We start from the raw sequence: 21,054 nt of genomic DNA, 5'->3' as shown, positions 1-21,054 counted from the left end.
TACCTACTTCATGGATTATTCAAAATATCACTCTTTCTCGCCTCATCCATACACTATCCAATCAATAATTCAAAATAACGTAAATCTTGGTTTAGAAACTTGTTTTAGTAGACCAATTTTTTGTTGAAAAATAAATTTATGATTTTTCATTTTCTTTTCTGCATTATTTTACATTTGCATTTTATCACACCATGTATACATTTGAGTCATTCTTTCAACATATATACAATTCCTTACAATGTACACAAAATATCTACAAACGGAAATATACATAAAGATAATATGACAATTTATCTCATGTACCCGGTATTAGGTTCTAGGGCCCAATTATTTGTAAACAAGGAAAGATATGGCATATAATTATACAGCCTTATTCCTTAGTCTTGGTCATCACAGTATTTTTTCACAAAAAAGCCTTGGAAGAGACACCCTTTATACTTCCTTTTCAAATTTAGGCTTTTACAAGAAGTAAACTTTTAATCAGTTCAATATTTCAGTGATGCCAATATGAAATGTAGTCGACGCGTTTCAGCCTGTATTTCTTAAGGCCTCCTCAGGACTTGGGCAGCAAAACAATATTATCTACAAAAAATATATACCGAGAATACCTTATATTACATTTGTACAAATTTACATAGCCACATATCACGATATACAACATCAAATCATTATTAAACCAATCTGATATATCAATAGACCAATCCCTAGAGGTGTAGAGGCAGCAAACTGTGTGTAAAGAACACCCAAAGAGTGCAACGTGTTATTACTCAAACAAATAAGATACCTTCATTCAAACAAACCACTTAAATTAAAAATCAATTAAACGTATTAAAAAAAATAAAGGACAAATTATATTAACTAGGTGAAAAATTAGAACCCACTAAATTTCAGTGTGTACATAGTGTTAGAGGCATCCCCTCAATTGATGTTACCTAGTAAATACCTCCAAAAAATGTCAATGTAGCTCCAAATGCTACACCAGACCAGCAGCGCAGCCTGCCCAGCCGGGCTCGGCTGCTCTTCAAATACTGAAAACACAACTCGAGTATCTGGGAATACAAAACCAGACACCAGCCCCTTGGTGAAATCACTTCTTAGCAACTCATAAAATATATCGGGCTATACATCACTCGTATTTATACAGATGACTGACCTTGCTGTGATAACAAATTTCCCGTGAGTGAAAACGGCAAGGATCTCTTATATAGACTCCTCCACGGTGCTCTGGCAAAACGCTCGGCAACCTTCTCTCTGGTTCAGTTTGTCGATACTAAACACACCCGGCTCTCGTTTTTAACCACGTTATACTTCCGGGTTCGCGTGACACATGAGACCAAGCTCAACATGAAGGTAGGGGTTGCCGTAATGGAAAACGGACTTCTAACTCACCCGGACTAGTTCTATAATAGACAGGGAAAACAGACTAACGACCCTAACAACAAGTATACCGGGGAACCTTAACAAAGAAAAAAACTTGGCCAAATAAAATTACTACATTTAATCAACACAATAAAACTGAATAAATAAATACAAATATAGACACTCTAAACTTACTTATCAAAAACAGCAATCCAACTCTTGAATTAATATAGTACCTTATATCCCCGTGAAATGCCTCACCTCGTACATTCTAATACTTTGTCAAAAAACAGATTATACATTTGTAAGAAAAAACACTTCATTATAATAGTAGAGCCCAGATCTCATTCCTGTTATTTAGGCCTGTCTTTGACGTCTGGTATTTCTCTATCATCCTAGCCTCTAGATGATTGAGTTTGATTTCAGTCTCTCCCTTGTTCAAACTCATGACACAACATAGAACTGTCCAATGTATGTCTCTTTCTGAATGATTATACATTTGATAGTGACTTACCAAAGGGGCCCCTATGGTTTTACACTTAATCCTGGATTTATGTTGTAGGACACGAGTTTTAACTGTTTGAGTTGTTTGACCTATATAAAACTTGTCGCAAGGACATTTTATGCAATATATCAAATTTTTCGAATTACAATTTGTAAATGATCTCTGTGAATGGGTGATCCCATTTATCACCACATTTTTGGAATCTTTAGTAAGGCAGCACGCTGCACAGTTCTGACATCTAAAATGCCCTACCACGGGCGGTAATCCAAGTAAATCCCTAGTGTCTTTATGTGGGGCCACCTTTTTCAATGGTGTTGCTCGCACCAGTTGGTTGCGAATGTTTTGGACTTTTTTTTAAAGCAATAGGATCAGAGAAAATTCGACAGAATGCCAGAAGAGGAGAGAATTTTAAACGCGATACAGAGGGCCTTGAATTCCACACGGTTGGCCAAAGGCAGCCAGGGTAGCCGCCGAATAGCACTGGAGGTGGAACAGGTTCTAGGGAGCCCAGAAGAGTTCTGGCCACAGCGTTTTGGACTCTCTGGAATCTCAGGACTTCAGTCTTGTTAACCCCTACATAGAGTACAGTGGCATAGTCCAGTCTTGACAAGATGGAGGTCAGAATAATCATCTGCCTGGGCGGGTCAAAAAACCCCAGCAGCGGTTTGAGAAGGAAGGAAGAAACAGGGTGTGCTTCAGGATACCTTTTTCTTGTCATCATAACATTGCGTTTCATCACCTGACACCACCCCAATATAAGGACAAAAATTGAGAAGGAAAAGCAAACAGCGCGCTTCATGTCAAAGGAAGTTCACCTCGCTCGGATTACGGAAAAGTCACTCATAAGGACTGTTAATTTCGAATTATGTTCATTTGACATGCAAACACAGGTTTATGTTTATTACACTTGCATTTACACAACAGAGGGTGATTGTAACTAAGGTTTCATTTGTAAAGGGTTGTGGTTAATGTAGTTAACACTGAAACGGATTACACAGATTTGGAGGGTTAGCTGGTGAGAATACACGTGATGTTTTACACCAATGACCGTAGAGGTGGGGCGAGTAATATTCATTTAAAGCTTGGGAGAGTTAGCATGGTTGCAAATAAGATACAACTAGCGCGTTTGTGGAAGGCAAAGTGCTGCACGTTTTACATCAGGTATGCACGGGGAATGGGTATGGTGTTTGAATCTGAGATGGGTAGTGGTTTAGTATTCTCGGGGGTAGTTAAGCAGGATAGAGGTGATTGGAGTTTGATAGGGGTTAAGAGGTCAGAATGTCAGGGGGTCCGTGGATTAGAGGACATGTTGTTTTAAACAAAAAAAATCAGGATGTAATGTTCACCATTGGGGTTGGATGGAGGGTTACATGTCATGATTTGGAGTTCTTTGTGGAGAAGGATGATGTGTTTAGGGGAATGAGATTTGGTTTGACGGACACTTTTAGTAGAAATTGGATGGGACAAAATAAGTAGGGGAAGTCAGGTAAACAACATTTTGAAATCACGGGGGTTGTAAAGGTAATGTGACAGAAACACGTATTTCTAACTTGTAGATACTCCTGATGAAGGTTTTTCAAACCGAAATGCATTGAGTAAAATGTGTATCGTACTGAGTGGAGGATTTGAAAATTCGGCCCAAGTTCATGTATAGGCCTGAATGGGCAATACACAGAATATTAAAATGCTACAAGTAAACCAACAAGTTTTACATCTTTTGATGTGATGAAAACTAAAGAAAACATTTTGATAAAGAAGGAGAAAATAAAACGGATAACAACTGAGTACTTTGGTTGAGGTGTACTACTTTAAAATACCAATGTGTATACAGCTGTGTAACCTGATTGTGACCCACTAAACGTTAGCCACCACTTTCAAATGAATTATGCCCAGGTGCGTAGGAACGGCGCACTATTTCAGGTGCTGCACGCTAAATTGGAATAAAATGCAAGGACACATGAATTATACAGGAAGAAACAGGGTGTGCTTCAGGATACCTTTTTCTTGTCGATCTTGTCATTGTACCACGGATAAGATTTAGAATTATGGCTTTTAGACCACTTTGCAGGAATAAGTATATCAAGAGGACTGCAAATCCAGTCAGAGAGTGCTTTATCAATGGCATCTGGATCTGTTGGCATAATAAAGGCATTCATAGAAAGGAGGTCATGAAATTAGTCAAGATTAATCTTATGCCAGGGGCGTTTGAACCCGAGCTTCAGAGGTAGCTTTCAAGAAGGCAGAACCCCAGAGAGAGACATGGGTACCGAGAGGAGAGAAAGGTTAGAAAGCACTGGGTCAGCAAATGGCCCGCAGAGTGAGTGGGACCCAGGACTAGTTGCCACAACTGATATGCTCCCAGATCAGCAAAACAATTACACATCTCTGCTTCCTGGGAGTTATCTAGATGCAAATTCAAATAACCAATGACACTGAAATTGGCAGTCCTCATAGCCAAGATAGTGACAGTATCCACAAGTACCACCCTAAACTCTTTAGAAGATCCAGGCAGAGGGTATATCAATAGCCCTGACATGGTATAGCAGGGGTTAAGTGAGAGCCCGAAACATGCGCACTCACAACCAACCGGGGTCTCTTTGACGAAGGTACAGATAAGAACGATTTAAAAACAACTGCAATACCAGCCACTCTAGACTCTCTATTGAGGGTCACAATGTTAAAGCCCTGGGGGAATTAAACACACAGTTTAAGCAGCAAAACGGGCCCTCTGGAAGAAGGCATAAAGAGTGGTTGCAGTGGTGCAAAGCAATCCTAATAGCCAGGAGGTTACCCGAGGAGTAAGTGAGCCTAACTTTGGTGAAAACGGCAGCATGTCTGGCGTCTGGCGACGTCCAGGCGTGGGTGGGCGCAGATCGGCTTGCCTTGGGCGCGCACGCTGCGCGGGCCCGATCTCATCCTCCTAAGTACTGGAGATTGCAGGGCTAGTCCTGCCCCCCAGAGCCCACCCGGAAGTGCGTGAGCTCGCAAGAACAGAGGCGTAGAGGGTGCCCACCCTCCACACAAACGGCGAAGCAGCGGTGGACCGGGCGGGTGGGCCGACAAAAATGAACAAAGTAAATAAAGAATATAAGTTAAGCCTTGTCCCCACACGTAAAAGCACTAACCAATTAAAAAAAAATTGCTAGTTAAAAATCACAGTATTAAGCGCCCAAAGTACAAAGAGGAGACACACAGCCTCACCAGTAACAGTGCAGGCTCAAATTACAGCAAACATCTGGGGGTATATAGTGAAGACACATAAAGGCTCACAATTTCACTCAATCTCCCCGGCACTTCAAATTTATAATAGTCAGGCCCTGGGAACTGCCTTGTAAGGAGAAGAGCTATGGGGCAATAGGGAAGCGTCCACTATGGTTGCAGTCGAAAGACGCTTCATGCACCAATAGACTGGTCTTCCCATTAGTACACCATTGCTCTCCCTTGAGGTTGGAACTAAGGCAAAGAAGCATTGCAGACAGGGCTAGTGTAAGACCAGTCTTGTACTGGAAAAGGCTCTGGGCTACGCCAGAGCTTCCTGCATACTAGTTAGGCTTAGCCGAGGTTCTAAATTTTTATTTTTTTATAAAGGTTTTATTAGACATTAGAAAAATATACATCACGTCCATGCCAGCTCAGTCCAGCATGGCACAGACTAGGATATTCGAATACCAGTATAGTACAAATTTAGAACAAAAACGAGAAATAAGTCGTAACATCCCTCCCTCATTGAACAGTTCTTTACCCACAGTCATACCCTTCCCTGTGAACATCACAGAACTTGCAAACCATCTCCAGCTCCATTGTTGTCTTGATGTCGTCAGTCCTTCATGTAGCTTTTTTTCAAAGTCCAGTTCCTGTTATAAAAGAAAATATTCTCGCAGGGGAGCCCAAATGTCTTTGTGCCTAGATGAGACAGATAGTTACTCAGCATAACGTTCAAGCTGTTCGCGGCAATACACCATATCTTTGAGCCACAAGTCTACCTCGGGGCCTCGTCGGCTTTCCCATGTGAACAGCACCCTTCTTTTTGCTAACAGCAGCGCTACTCTAATAAACCTCCCCAGTGTTGCGCGTATCTGTGGTACAAATCCTAAAAGGCATTCCAGTGGGGCGCAAGTTACCTCTATCCCTGTCATAGTTTTTATAAGAGCTAGAACTTTTTCCCAGTATGTAAGCACCTTATCGCAGCGCCATGCTAGGTGAATGAAGTCGGCGGCGTATCTCCCACAGCGCTTGCAGCAAGCCGTGTCGCGCAGCCCCTTCCTATGCAGCTTTTTGGGTGTGTAATACACCTGGTGTATGAACTTTAAGTGTATAATCCTCAAATTATTATTGGACGTTAATCGCCCTGTAAGTTTGCAAATGTGCTCTAAGTGTTGTTCCGTGATCGGAGGGGTCAGATCCACATTCCAACGCTCCAGACTACGGTTAGTCTTGCACGGGGTTTCATCCTGGAGCGCCTTATACAGTTTAGTGATTATCTTTTTCCTTGTCGGTGCAAGTATTAACATTTGTAGTGCCTGTAATGTCTTTGGTTCCTCAGGGAACTCTTCATAGTGGTCCTGGAGGGCCCTATGTAACCTGTAACAGGTATATAAGAATAGTGGTGTGGGATGTTGTATGAAGTCTAAATTATTATTTGTGATATATTGTCCAGACGGGTAAAGATCTCCCACGGAGACTAGGCCCACCTCTTTTAGGGCCGCTTAATGGTACCGGTTGTGCATCTCCCCCCTCCACCGCTACGTGCTGGACGAATGCATGCGGCTTAACCCAAAAATAAGCAAACTGGGCCTGTGCACACAGATAGTACGCATAGAGGTCTGGGGCCCCAAATACCACCTTGTTAAAGGGCAATGTCAATGTGCTCTAACTTAATCTCGGCTGCTTATTTCCCCAAACTAACCGCAACAGCTGTGTTTGGATAGTTCTAAAAAAGTGTTTAGTTAGGGGAGTGGGAACATTGCTGGATAAATATAGAAATTTTGGTAAAACCGCCATTTTAATTATGGCTATACGGCCTGCCAAGGATAACGGTAATCAGACCAACCTATCTATCTGTTGTACCAGTATGGCATGTGCCCGGCCATAGTTTTCCTGCGTCACCACCTCAGGATCCCGGTGTATCCACACCCCAAGGTATTTTACTGGGTCTGTAGACCACTGTAAGGGATATTCCACCTGGGGTGAAGCGGTGATGCTCGTCAGAGGAATAATCACTGATTTCCCCCAGTTAATGTGCAGACCGGAGACTAGACCAAAGCGGACGTACTCATGCAGCACCTGAGGCAAAAAAGTATTCGGCTCGCGAACATATAGGACCATATCGTCTGCGTATAGGGAGATTCCAACCGGTCTCATGTTAAAGTTCAGCGCCGCCGCCCTGTGGCCCTGTCTAATTCTGTACGCTAACGGCTCTGTAACAATGGCAAAGAGCAAGGAGGACAAGGGACAGCCCTGTCGCGTGCCACGCTCTATGGGGAAGGGCTCTGATGTCAACCCTCCCACCCTCACTCTTGCCGACGCGCCAGAATAGAGGACCTGGATCCACCTTAGGTAATTCGGAGGAAACCCCATTCTACGCATAGTATCAAAAGCCTTAGCAGCGTCGAGTAACACAGCGACTGCTTCTAACTCTGAATTGAGGACGTGAAACATTGCAAATATCGTTCTCAAGTTTAGGGACGTAGACCGATCCGGGATAAACCCAGCCTAGTCCGGGAGGATGAGGAGGGGCATCAAAGGTAGCAATTTAGTTGCCAAGATTTTCGCTAGTATTTTGGCATCTAAGTTAATCAAAGACAGGGAGCGGTATGAATCGCATCTCTCAGGTGGTTTGCCTTTCTTGAGCAGTGTGATGATAAGGGCTTCTCGCAGAGACGGAGGCAAAACACCAGTCTCGTGCGCCTCGGCAAAAACCTGAAGTAGGTGCGGTGCCAGCAAGTCAGCATGGGCTTTATAAAATTCCACAGTAAGGCCATCTGGCCCCGGTGCCTTGTTATTAGGCAACGCCAATATTGCCTTCTTGACGTTCTCCTCCGCGATGGGCAAATCTAGATACTTTCTGTGCACGTCGGATAGCCATGTATATGCAGTATCTGCCAAATATTGATCGAGGGCTCCCTCTTCCACCCCCCCCCCCCCCCGCCAGAGGTATACACACCAGCATAGCAGGAGCGGCATTGTTCTACTATCTCCTGCTGCGAATGATGCAGCTCACCAGCAGCATCTATAATGTGGTCTATCGGCGGATTGTCCAATCTGTCACGTTTCCTATTGGCTAAGACCCTACCCGGTCGCACGCCTTCTCCATATGCCCTAGCTACGTGTCTCTTTGATAAGTATTTTGTTTCCGTGTCTGCTAAGGTGTTGAACTCTTCTATTTGTTCATGTATTTGAGATAATATGTCCCTTGAGTGTGTCAGACTGTACTGACGTTCTAGCTCTCCCAGTCTTCGTTCCGCGGCCTGCAGCTGCTGTCTTAAGTCACGCAGTATGCCTGCTGATGTGCTGATACACACCCCCCTTATGGTCACTTTAAAAGCGTCCCACAGAACTGCTTGACTATCAACCGACATCCCCATTTCATTCAAAGTATTGTATAATAGCTTTCCTGACGGTATCAGCTTAAATGGGATCTGTCAGCGCCTCCGCTCGGAAGCGCCATGTGAAGGGTCTGTGTGGGCTTGCAGGTATATCCAATGCCAGAAGCACCGGGTTGTGATCAGATAGGGTTCGTGGGAGTGTGTGGATCCTCTCCACCCATGTATTAGCATCTTCATTTAACAACCAGTAGTCTAACCTTGACCAGCTGTTAAAAGCCGGGGTAATATGTGTCCTTTCTCGTGTATCCCCATTTCGCAAGCGCCAGGCATCTACCAGCCCTAGTTCCACCATCATGTCGTGTATGCATCTCACCACTTTAATCGTACGCACTCCCTCCGGATTTGATTTATCCAGCTGGGGCTGCAGGTGGGTGTTGAGATCTCCTCCCAAAAGTAACGCCGCTGACGGCCAGTCGTGCAGCACATTAAGCACCTGTGATATAGGTAGGGGGTCGTCCACCACTGGGCCCTATATGTTTACAATTGTCACTAGTGTCTTTCCTAGTGTGCCCTGTACCACCGCCCAGCAGCCCTCTGTATCCACACTAGTGCGTACCGCTGAAAATACAACCCCTCCTTTAACCAATATAAGTACACCTCTGGCATTAGAAGAGTATGAAGAAGCTAATCTGAACGCTGCCCATCTACGTGCAATTGTGGCCTCAGAGTGCTTGCTAAGGTGCGTTTCTTGCAATAGGGCGATCTGCACTTTGTGTCTATCTAGCTGTGCTAATACCTGCCGAGTTTTTTTGGGCGTATTTAAACCGCGATCGTTCCAATTATGCAATTAATTTTGTCTCCTGTCATTGGCAATGTAATTCAGGGCCTGCCCCATTACATGTTAGTGTCAAGTATGCAGTTAGGCATTTACTGTGATCCTTCGTTCTATTACAGATATGTCGCAGGGATGTACGACTTTGAACAACAAAACAAAACCTTCTCTCCCCCTCCCACTTCTGTTCCCGCAACATTTCAAAGGTACAACCCTTAGAAAACCCCTCCCCCAACAAACACAACACAGTGTAACATTTCAGGTGGGGAATACCCATGGGGGTCGTGGCGGCAAATCCACTCCCATTAGAAAATGGGAGGGGGCCACCTTAGTGTTCATCTGTCCCTCCACCCCGCACATCTAGGTGCCAAATCAGCTAGCAGTCGACCCAACCTCTGACCATCCAGATCAGACCTAGGGGCGCAACAACAAAGAGAAAAGCAGAATGGATAATAACCCAAAGAGAAATATGAACGCAGCCCGCTAATACGTTAACGGTGACTCCATGGTTCGTGCCCCGGCCTACTCCTACCTCCAGGTCTAAGCACGAGGTCCGAGGTCTGCCGAGTGGCACCCCGTAGATTATAACTGGGACAAGGCAATCAGACGTATTGCTGCAGTCATTTCAAATGCCACCTATGTACACATGGCATGTCAATCGTCGATGTCCGATGTATGGTATCGACGCAGCTATTTAACGTGTTCCATTGCTTGACGTGGGTTGGTGAAGATTTTGGCGATTTTTGGAACTCCTTGCACGCCGCCTGCACTGTCGCCGTGAAGTCCGGGTAGAAATTAAATTAAGCACGTTGCCCTGATAAGTATCTGTACCCTGCTGACGCGTGGCCCTGAGGATAGTGTCTCGGTCCCGAAAGTTCAGCAGTCGAGCTATGATCGGGCGCGCCGGGGTCCCCGGAGGGGGGCGAGGCGCCAGCGACCGGTGCGCCCGCTCAACTGCAAACATAGGCGATAGGGCCTCAGCGCCGCACACTTCTCTCAAAAGTGTTTCCACATAGTCCTCGAGGCGCCCCACGTTGGTGGACTCCGGCAATCCCAAAATGCGCACATTGTTGCGCCTCGAGCGCGGTTCGATGTCCTCGTTCTTGGCCTGTATGAGCACCAGGACCGTGGCCATGTCAGTCATTTTGTCGGTGACCTTCTGCAGACCATCTTCCGCCTCAGATATGCGATTTTCTGCTTCCCCATGTCTCACCGCCTGTTTATCTAGTTTTGCCGAGAGTGGTCCATTCTCCTGTTAAGCGCCTCATTTCCCTTCAATAGCTTGGAGACTCGCCTGGATTGCTGCCAATGACTTTTCTAGTGCTGTAGGGCCCTGCACCGCAGCGTCCGTCTCAGAATCCGACGTTGCATTCTGCGCAGTTTTCTTGCCTTTGCGTCGATCGAAAGTCAGTTGCGGTTGGTTTTTTTCTGGCTTGCCCATTGTCTCCTCCGCTCAGAGATCCGTGCAAACTCACGTTGTGTTGTAATGTGTCGTTCCCCAGGCTCAGCACGATTATCAGTAGTCCCTTCTATGCACTCTAGTACCCGTCCAGCAATTGCTCTCACAACAAAGTACAGTAATGTCCGTGCCTAGAGTACCTCTGCACGTGCGCAGCTAGCAAGTTCACAGTCCACCGCAGAGGTGTTTCATACGGTGCAGCGATCCCATCCAGAATGCAGTAGCCAAGTGCTGAGGGAGGTGGGGGGGGGGGGTGCAGGAATGGATCACCCACTGTCCTCAGTGCCAATTTGTATGTAGCTACCGGTCGTCCCCACCGCTCACCATATCATGCCGAGTGTTCAGCCCACACAGTCACTTTCAGTATTTTCGATATTGAGCAGTCGGAGGCAGCCAGTGTATAAACAGGAGCTCCTCTCAGTATGGCTGTTATGCACTTCTATTGCATGAGGCACACAGGGTCCCGCAGTCAAACAGTGTGCGATGTCAGCGCGGCCTACCAGGAATTCTGAAGCTGGGCGCTCTCGTAGTTTCCCCTCTCACTTTCACCTCCGCAGCACTCGCAGGGGTCGCGCTCTCTTCACACGCGCTCCGAGATCCCCCCGGCAGCACAGCGTCTCCGATGCGGCGCGATCTCACCGTCGGTCTCTCCGCAGCTCTGAAACCACCTCTGCGTGCCGCTATTCGCGCCACCTCACCTCCGCAGCCGTTAGTCTCCGATCATGCCATCCGCCATTTCCGCGCGGTCAGCAGCGCCTCTGCAAGATCGAGTGCTCCCGGTCAGCCCCCAACTGCAGCGGAGGGCCCACCAAGCAGCCCACAGGTGTCACGCTGCAGCCAGCTAACTTTCCACTCCCGATGGCAGGGTAGGGGACAGGATAATTGTAGGATCTGTGTAGGCGGCCGGCGGAGCTACACTATCGTGCGGCCATGTTGCCGGGCGCCCAAACCACGCCCCCAGCCGAGGTTCTACATATAGCAGGAGCAAGTAATATCAGACATGCCAACCCTCCCGATTCAGGCGTGAGACTACCGATTTGAAGGCTAGTCTCCCGCCTCCCGATTCCTACAAGCCAAAACCCGATTCCTTGGGGGTTTCAGCTGACAGGGCTTGGTATTGTTTAAAGTGGTAATTCTTGCAGCAAAGAGTGGCGATGCAGGGGCTCTCGATGGGGTGAAAAAAACAACAAAGCGCCATTAACAAGGGAATGGTCGTTTGAAGACCTGTGAAGTACTGGGGGGGGGGGCAGCTTTGTGTGTGCAGGGGAAGCTGTTTCAGCCCGGGCTGCTACGGGGTGGGGTGGGAGTGGTGCATGCACTGCCAGAAACCTGTCCCATGCAAGTGTAGAACACTTGCATCACCCTCTCTCATGCCTGCCATTATGCTCCATACTTCAGAAAGGTAAGAAAAAAACGTGCATTTGCGTTTCAAATGTCCGATCCTGCAGCAGCACACTTCCAAAGCCCATACATGCCAGTAACCCAATTCAAGGCCCCATTCTCCCGATTTTTTTTTTAAATCTCCCACTTTGCTCTTCTGAAATGTTGGCATGTATGTAATATACCCTGGCTTAAGCATATAAAAACAACTCTCAACAGGACAGGGCTGGAGTGAATGTAGGATATTCCAGAGGAGGACAGTTTGACCACTAAGGAGATAATTAAGAGAGCGTATTGGCAGCATCAACAGAGCATAATGCATAGCCAGTCTAGCCTAGCCCCCTTGACATCTAACTTTTTAATTAAGAAAGATGGGTTTGAAGAGGAGAGATCCTGGATGACATAGAACCAGTAACTATCAGGAAGCTCTTGCTGCAATTAAGGTATGGTACTATGCTGCTGCTTTATTTTCTACGGAGGTGGGGGGGGGGGGAGAGGAGAACTTGGGCCAAGTGACAGACATTATACTTTCTGTACCAATTAGGAAGAGTCAATAGAACATGTTATGCTCTTCTACCCCACTTACCAGAGTATTAGGGGAAAATGTCGGTACATAATGGTCAGGGACTACGGAGAGGCTTTGCTAATTTTAAAAACCGATACAAGTCAGTGTGTAGTATTTGCGGTCTCTGAATTCTTGCTGGCACTGTAGAGGATTAGGAGGAGAAATATGTCCTAATATGTCCGTATGGATTTTTAAGTATATAATAATCGAAGCCCATCTTTAAGCCTTTTTAAGCTTTTTTATGTAATAGTCCAGAGCAAATCCCAGATTGCTACAAAGACAAATGTTTGGTTTTAAAGTTTTATGCATATTTATATTTATTTGAATTTATATCTTGGTTTTTACAACAGTACAGTGATGTTTTATGCACTTTGATGGCAATTTGCTGAATAACATATTCTGAATTGGATTCTGAAATACAAAGGTTTCCTTGATACACATTTTTCACTCTATATATTTCACTCAACTGTTCATCATAGGCCAGTACTGAAAATTATTGACTGACATTGAGAAAGGAGTTAAATTAGGAGTAAGAGAGTCTTTCATAGCCTGATTATCTTTTCTCAAAACAAAACTGCAAGATCTGCTACATGAAGCTACAGAAGAGCATGTGCAACTTGGAATCAAGGAGCACCACCATTCCTATGAATGGTACCTGTACTCCCAAATGCCCCTAATAACACCACACTGATATGGTCTTGCTGTCTAACAAGTTATTCACCGTCTGTCTGACACGCCTTATCCTTTGAGGAGGGAAAGGCTTTTTTGAGTTTGCAGCTACTGGGATAGGATTGTAGACATGACTTGAGGCTGCAGTGAGATTAAAAGAAAATGGCCAGTACTGTTGGTGTTGATTTACTACAGGGAATTAGAAGTTCCTTCTATGCTCCCTCGTGGTGAGTAAATGGAAGTAAGCATTACGCCAGTCAAAAGATACAGCAAGCCATTGTTTTAGTAGGCTGTCAGAACATGAACAAAAGATAGCACCTTGAACGTCTATGGGAATAGGAAATGTTACAGATAAAGAAGGTCCAGAATGTTGCAGTAATACTTTAGGTTGCAATGATACAGGATGGGGTGGAATATTCCTCACTTTATCTTAAAAGGAAAACTGTGGGACTTTTCATGGAATCCCATTTGTGGAGGGCAAGGCTTTAGGTGTAGGACCTAAAAAATTCTCTGTACCTCTTGCAGAAGATATAAAGAAGAAGTGGCTTGGAGGCAGGCGGTAGCAGAGACCAGCAATTTGTAACTACCAAGATGATCCATGCATCAATGGTAATCTGGCTTTAGTGATGGAAGAGAGATGAAGGTTTTTCCCCACAGTGGAGTACTAATGGCACAGAGGAGAGCAGAGAATCTATGAAGTTCATTGGTCTTCTCAGCATCTGATGAGGCTGTTACAATGTGTACTACATTTGCTCTGAAGCATCTCCCTTGGCAAGTGAGGAGCAAGGGGTATTGGAAGGGAAGGCTCCTCCAAGGGATTTGCAGAGAAAGCTAGTTGTAGGTCCCTCCTGAATCACCTTGCTTGTATGCAGAAGAGCGAAGCACCTGTCACACTGGCGATATTGGATATTGTCATTAGGAAGTCAAGTCAAGAGAGTAGTACACTTTCTGAACCACCAAGCTCAACTCTGAGAACTAGTTCTATTGGTCAATGAGTGAGGTACCCTACTCTAAGACCCTGCCCCTTCCATGCGGAGGTCACACAAACAAGCCTTATGCAAGGTGTATGAGCAACCTCAGCTGAGGTGAAAGCACTGGGTCACACAATCATATTTGACTGGGTATTAGACAACCCTGAATATAAGGTATCTAATATAAGATCATGGATGTGAAGTTGAGATCATAGTTTAGTTAGACTGTTAAGAGAACGTTTGTAACAGGTATATTGGCAAAATGAACATGCAACACATTGGCTTGATAATACTGACCTATGAACAAACCCCAGAGCATGATAAGGTACTGATGTGTATTAATTCCTGCTACCAATGCATTTAGGCCCCCATTTATGAAAAGTGATGCATCGCTGCGAGAAAACAGCAATGTTTAATGCCTTTTGATGGCAATTTGCTGAATAAAGTATTCTGAATCGGATTCTGAAATGCATAGGTTTCCTTGCTACTCATTTTTCACTCTACATATTTCACCAAACTGTACATCATAGGACAGTACTGGAAATTATTGACCGACATTGAGAAAGGAGTTAAATTAGGAGTAAGGGAGTCTTTCATAGCCTGATTATCTTTTCTAAATAAAAACCTGCAAGATCTGCTACATGAAGCTACAGAAGGAGTATGTGCAACTTGGTATCAAGGAGCACCACCATTCCAATGAATGGTACCTGTATTCCCTAACGCCCCTAATAACACCACGCTGATATGGTCTTGCTGTCTAACAAGTGGTTCACGGTCTGTCTGACACGCCTTATCCTTTGGGAAGGGAAAGCCGTTTTTGAGATTGCAGCTACTGGGATAGGATTGTAGAAATTACTTAAGGCTGCACTGAGATTAAAAGAAAATGGCTGGTACTGTTAGTGTTGGTTTACTACAGTGAATTAGAAGTTTCTTCTATGCTCCCTCGTGGTGAGTAAATGGAAGTAAGTATTACGCCAGTCAAAAGACACAGCCAGCCATTGTTATAGAAGGCTGTCAGAACATGAACAAAAGATAGCACCTTGAAAGTCTATGGGAATAGGAAATGTTACAGATAAAGAAGGTCCAGAATGTTGCAGTAATACTTTAGATTGTACTGATACAGGAAAACACTTTTCATTGCGCCCTCCTTGAGTCACCAAAGATGCATCATATTTACAGCATGACACATCATGTCACAAGGAGTTACAGGTACATCAGTATTTCTGACGTATCTGTAGGCGCAAAAATGACGCATTGCTAGAGTGTGTCACAAAAGTGACGCAACTCCAGCAATGGGTCATTATACATGGGCAAGTCCCATGTGAAATGTGCCTGCGTCAGTCTTATGCCTGCCATGAGGCAGGAGTAAGATATTGAAGCATTTGTATCCTAGAAGTGGCGCAGTGAAATCTTATAGATTTCACTGCATCAGTTCTACGACCCTTTCTTGCATCAGAACGTCTTCAACCCCGCATACATTATACCTCGCGCAGGTATAATGTGGTGCAGGGGTTTACCAAGTGGCACATCTACCTAGATGCTTCACTTTGTAAATATGGAGCAACAAGGCTCGTTTTTTACGCCGCTGGTACGTCACAAAAAGTGACGCACCGGCGGCACAAAAGTGACGCAAGGGCTCATAAATAAGCCCCTTAGTTTCATGCAGTTGACTTTGACTACTAGTACAAAGAAGCCGACATGTCAATTTCCAAATACATAGAAACTGAAATTCAGACCCACATACCCTATAATTAGGAATTTATGGGATGGAAGCTCAGGTACCACTAGTGTGTACTATTTTTGGCTGACTTGAGTCTACCTTCCCGCATTAGTTCTCTGTATCGCATGGAGTTAAGTGCTGTAACTAGAAATGCTTTGCCCAATCAGGATGGGGGAGTCTCATTACATCATCCAAAGTAACTCCCAATCAAACTGCTTGCAATCCATTCATGCCAGTAGGTTATCCTGTAAATACAGTGATAAAAAGCAGGTAGCAAGAATGACCCAGTGTAGTAAGTACTCTGTACTGCCTTGTACGAAATCTGACTTTACATTTTATATCGAGGAGAGGCATCTGCCAGAACATAGGTGTTGAGGGATCAATAAGGACCAAACAGAAACAAAATGTGGCAACGATAACATGCACCCTTTTACATAGTTGTCATAGAATGCAAATCAAGCTGAAAGACAGTCTATGTTCTCTGCCTGCTGCACAGTGTTAAGTAAAAGGTTAATGGAATCTTACATCAGGTTGTCAAAAAGTGCCATATCTTTCATTTACCTTAATTCGGTGAACCAGAGGAGCAAACAGGAACACAAAGAGCTCAACGGTGGCCATGGAGTTCTGCAAAAACTTTCTTCGGTTATTTTCATCCTCCTCATTGATGTTGGTGTTACTCTGCCTGCGCTGTCCTGGAGAGCCTTGATTTTCAACTTGATGGATAAAAGCACTACTGCTCCCACCCCAACTGGAGCCCCTAGCACCACCAAACCTCTCACTTCCGCAGTCCTGGGGGGCCTCCAGCAGCATCCAGTGGAGCGTATGAAGGAGTTTAGTTTCTGCAACTCCAAGCTTGTCCTGATGTCCTGGATGAAAAATATAGCACAGATTTTGTGGTGTCTCTATTTACACAAATCACAAAAGAAATATAAGAAAGTGTAAATATAAGGGCAGCTACTTGTGTGTACATATATTACATTTTAAATTATCATAAATGTCTCTATATAATTTACTAAATACTTTCATGTACTATAAGCAGAAAGGAATGGGCATCCACTTTATCTTTGAATTCATTTTTTTAGCTTCAAAATCAGATTACATTTAAACTATTTAGTAACGTTTTAATTTCCGACAAGCCCTGAGGGTATTAGAACACTATACAGCAATTACAAAATAAGTAGTAACATTGAGGAAACACAATACGTTCCCACATAAGGAATACATTAATAGTTTTTTAACCCTGGCATACAACATGTAGCAGTTTAATAAAGACAAATAGGAAGCACCATTGGGAAGGGCATAGACAAAAAGGGGTGGAATTTCAAAAGAAAAGAAAGAGCTCGAGTCAATGATAACAAGGTTTTATGACAGACTAGATCAAAATGTGGACCCTGTATTATCGCACAAGGTCTTGGTAAGGCCCTTTTTTCTGTTTTACAGATTATGTGTTATCTAGCTGGTGTGGGATACATAGAATGGTGACTTCTTGGTAATCATCCTGGAATTTGTGACTGGAGTGACACCTAGAGGCTATGCCCAAATTATGACTACAATTCAAATTTCAACAAGCGCAACAGCTGCGTATTGTTTTTTTTACTCAGAAATGGATGAAAATACATTCAAAGTACTTGTATTTGTGGATACTAACTTACAAGTTGGGGTTGGAACAACGAATTGGAACTGGAACAGAAGTTGTTGTTTGCAGTCAAAGGGTTGGATCAAGGCGCGCTCTGCATTTTACATTGAGTTATAAGCATGTGGGGCTGCAGCCACAGCATAATGTATGCATCAAGTGTGAAATATGTGGACATGAATTAGGCCTGTGAAGAGATTTGGCATTGTGTGGTGCATGCTGCTTCAGCCACAACCAATGAATAATGAGATGCAAGAACATATGAGAATAACGCATCAACTCCCCATGAAATACTTCATGTACTTTCATCAGTGGTGTTTGTCTGTTAAAATACTGCTTCTCGAATACACATTAGTTATCCCTTCTCCATTGTTTACCAGTCTATCCTTGGCCTTACTGATGATCAATGACTAGTGATACATACTCTTAGGTATGTGCAGTGTTCTCTGTTTGAGGTTTCAGGTTGGGCCATCACTACTTGAGCCTCCATGAGGTAATGATCCAGACTGAACTGGATGCATGTGCAACAAGACTTTACGGATGCCAAACTTCAAGGGACCTAAATACAATAGAGCCACCCAATAATCCCCTTGGGACTGGGTATAATCAATCACAGAACCTCATTGTCCCTAGAGAAAACATTTCAGATGAATTACAATTTACAATGATGTCACATTCATGATCATTAATCCGGTTATACAGGGAAATGTATGCACATATACCAGAATGTATCAAAAAGGTATGTTTTATTCAACTCAACTTTTTAATATCAATTGATGCCTGGCAACGGACATACTACTGAAGTTCTTAAATCGGTTAACAGTAGCATACAGAACACCTTTTGCTAAGGTTATGGATAATCAAAACACCATGCTTAGTGAAGATTAAACACAACATTTCATCAAATTTATAATCTGTATAATCAACATATAAGCAAAACGATGTTAGGCATCGACGTTTCGGTCCCCCGTTGCTCTAAAAAATCCTTGGGACCATCTTCAGGACAGTATTGTTGCACATCTAACTCTAATATGAAAAGAATATTTACTTATCATCCCTGATATACAAGAGGTATTGTCTTCTCAACACATAAAGACAACAACAATGGTGAAACACACCCATAATGTCAGCCCAAACTCCATGTACCTAAAAACATGCCACCACACACATATGTGCAAAGTCTGTGTGACATTTCAACCAACATTACCAATACTAAACTAAAAAACTGAAACACACTCACTTCTGAAAATACCTCCGAAGGAAGTCACAAAGGAGATTTATCCACTAAATGGTATCAATCCAATGAATCCAAAGAAAAACACATATAGAAAGCGTCCATATGTCAATGTTCTGAACACGAATCTAAACCCTTCGTGAAACATTACAAGAGTCAGAGACAGTACTCGCATGTCTTCTTTAACAATATGACATATCACCACCTAGAAGCATATTGAACCAGAAAGAATCGCATTAGCTCCGTATTTCAACTGAGTAACTAAAACCCATGACCCACATCACAACACCACAAAGTGTTAGGGTGTAGAGAAGAACTCACTAAATTATTTTGATCATAAGCGTGTATTAGCCTGAAACAAAACATGAATTGTCCAAATAAATACATGCTCCAAAGGTCCCATCGCATATAGCTAAACCAACATTGCACAAAACTCAAGCATGAACCCCGCCGAAAGGCAATGAGACTTACTTAATTCTGGAACCAGCATCACTTAGTCCGTAAACGCCCGACTCAAAAGACCGAGTACGGCGAGTAGCAGACAGCGGTTCAGAAAGCAAACCCAGAAACGCTGGAAGCGCGATGACGTCATACCGCGCTAGTCTGCAGCGGCCATTTTAGAATGACTAAAACATTAATGTAACTCAAACAAATACGCCAGAAACTATACTTAATTTAGAGGAAACAGCACCATAAAACTGCTGATCATGACATTATTCACCAGACTAGACGAAGAGCCCCAATAGTGTGTTAAAGGTCCTGAATTTCAATTTTGAAAGTAGAAAAATTGAAACTTTATTGATAATGCCAACATAGACAAAACAATCATATTTCTCTAAACTGACCAATATGGGGTCTATAAATCTCTACAAAACCTGGAATGGACTCGAATGGTTTATAGATTTGTCACGCCTATATCATGGAATAACGAAGTTTGTTCAAACAATGTCCTCATGGGCCCAAACCTAGGGGTCTTTCGAATTTCCCTAGCCAATGCCACTCACCAGTGAAATTCTATCCTGACCTGGGTCAATAACAAGACCCAATCCAAATGAGTTCTTACTAAATAACATGTATGTCACAGCTAGCTCAATGTCAGATAACTAAAGACAAACATTACAGCAGTTAATAAGACCCAAACACTAGAATTTCAGAAACCATACAGTATGTAGTGTGATAAAAAGAGCCCACTTAGGGGTCCCTACAGTGTCGCTAGGGTATGCCACTCAATCATCGAGTTCAATCCTTTCTCATCTGTATTACAGGACCAAATCCATTTGTTTTCCTTCTGTGTGAGCAGCATATCGACATTCTGTTGCCCCTTTTAATTCTTGACAATTTCAAGTATAAAGCATTTAATCTCTGATGGCATGTGTGACTTTTGTTGATAATGTTCAACAAGGGGAACAGTAATGACATTACATCGTATACGTGACTGATGTTGCAAAATACGTTTTCTAACTTCTTGTGTAGTTTTTCCAATATATGTTAGAGAACACAGACACTGTATACAGTATATAACATTCTTAGTTAAACAATTTGAGTGTTGATGCAATATCAATTCTCTGCCATTCAGGTTACAAATTTTTACTGTGTTGGTTTTTGAACAAGCTGCACAATTACCACCAGGGTAGTGTCCTTTCACTGGTAATAGGCCCCACATATTTTGTATTGTTGTTGGTGCTTGTTCATAATATGCCCTCACTAGATGGTCTCCTAAATTCCTGGCCCTCTTGAAGGTGAAACGTGGTAATTCCAACTGTGGCTTTACCTTCCTAATGAGGTCCCAGTTCTGTTTCATTATTTTCTTTATGTGGTTGGACTCAGTCCCAAAGGTCATTACTCAGGGTATAGGTTGTGCTTTGTTCTTATTCTCTAGTTGCTGTCCATCTTTGTGCAACAATGCATGCCGATCATAATACCATGCCCGTTTCATGGCATGTTTCACCAGTCTATATGGATATGTTCTCATAACTAGTTTAGACTGTAGAATTTTAGCTTCCCTGAAATAATCTTCCCTTCTGGTACAGTTACGTCTGATATGTAAAAACTGACCAAAAGGGAGATTATCCCGTAAATTTTGTGGGTGGTGGCTGTTATATTTTAACAAAGTGTTCCTGGCTGTGGGTTTAGTATATAAACTCATAGATAAGACACCTTCGTCATTCATGATAGTAAGGTC

General features: G+C 43.6%; 1 protein-coding gene across 1 annotated transcript in view; it reads right to left on the bottom strand.

Annotated features, from left to right (window-relative positions):
• UNC80 (unc-80 subunit of NALCN channel complex) overlaps positions 1 to 21,054 on the bottom strand; it is a 2,761,828-nt gene that overhangs the window by 2,494,227 nt on the left and 246,547 nt on the right. Inside the window, exon 4 of the mRNA XM_078680564.1 lies at positions 16,567 to 16,871. Within this exon, the coding sequence (XP_078536690.1) occupies positions 16,567 to 16,871 (305 nt within the window). The remainder of the gene's footprint in view (positions 1 to 16,566; positions 16,872 to 21,054) is intronic.

The sequence above is a fragment of the Lissotriton helveticus genome, chromosome 3_1, assembly GCF_964261635.1.
Source record: "Lissotriton helveticus chromosome 3_1, aLisHel1.1, whole genome shotgun sequence".
In the NCBI taxonomy this organism is placed as follows: Eukaryota; Metazoa; Chordata; class Amphibia; order Caudata; family Salamandridae; genus Lissotriton; species Lissotriton helveticus.
Note: the sequence above shows the minus strand (reverse complement) of the source record. Positions and strands in the feature narration are given on the sequence as shown.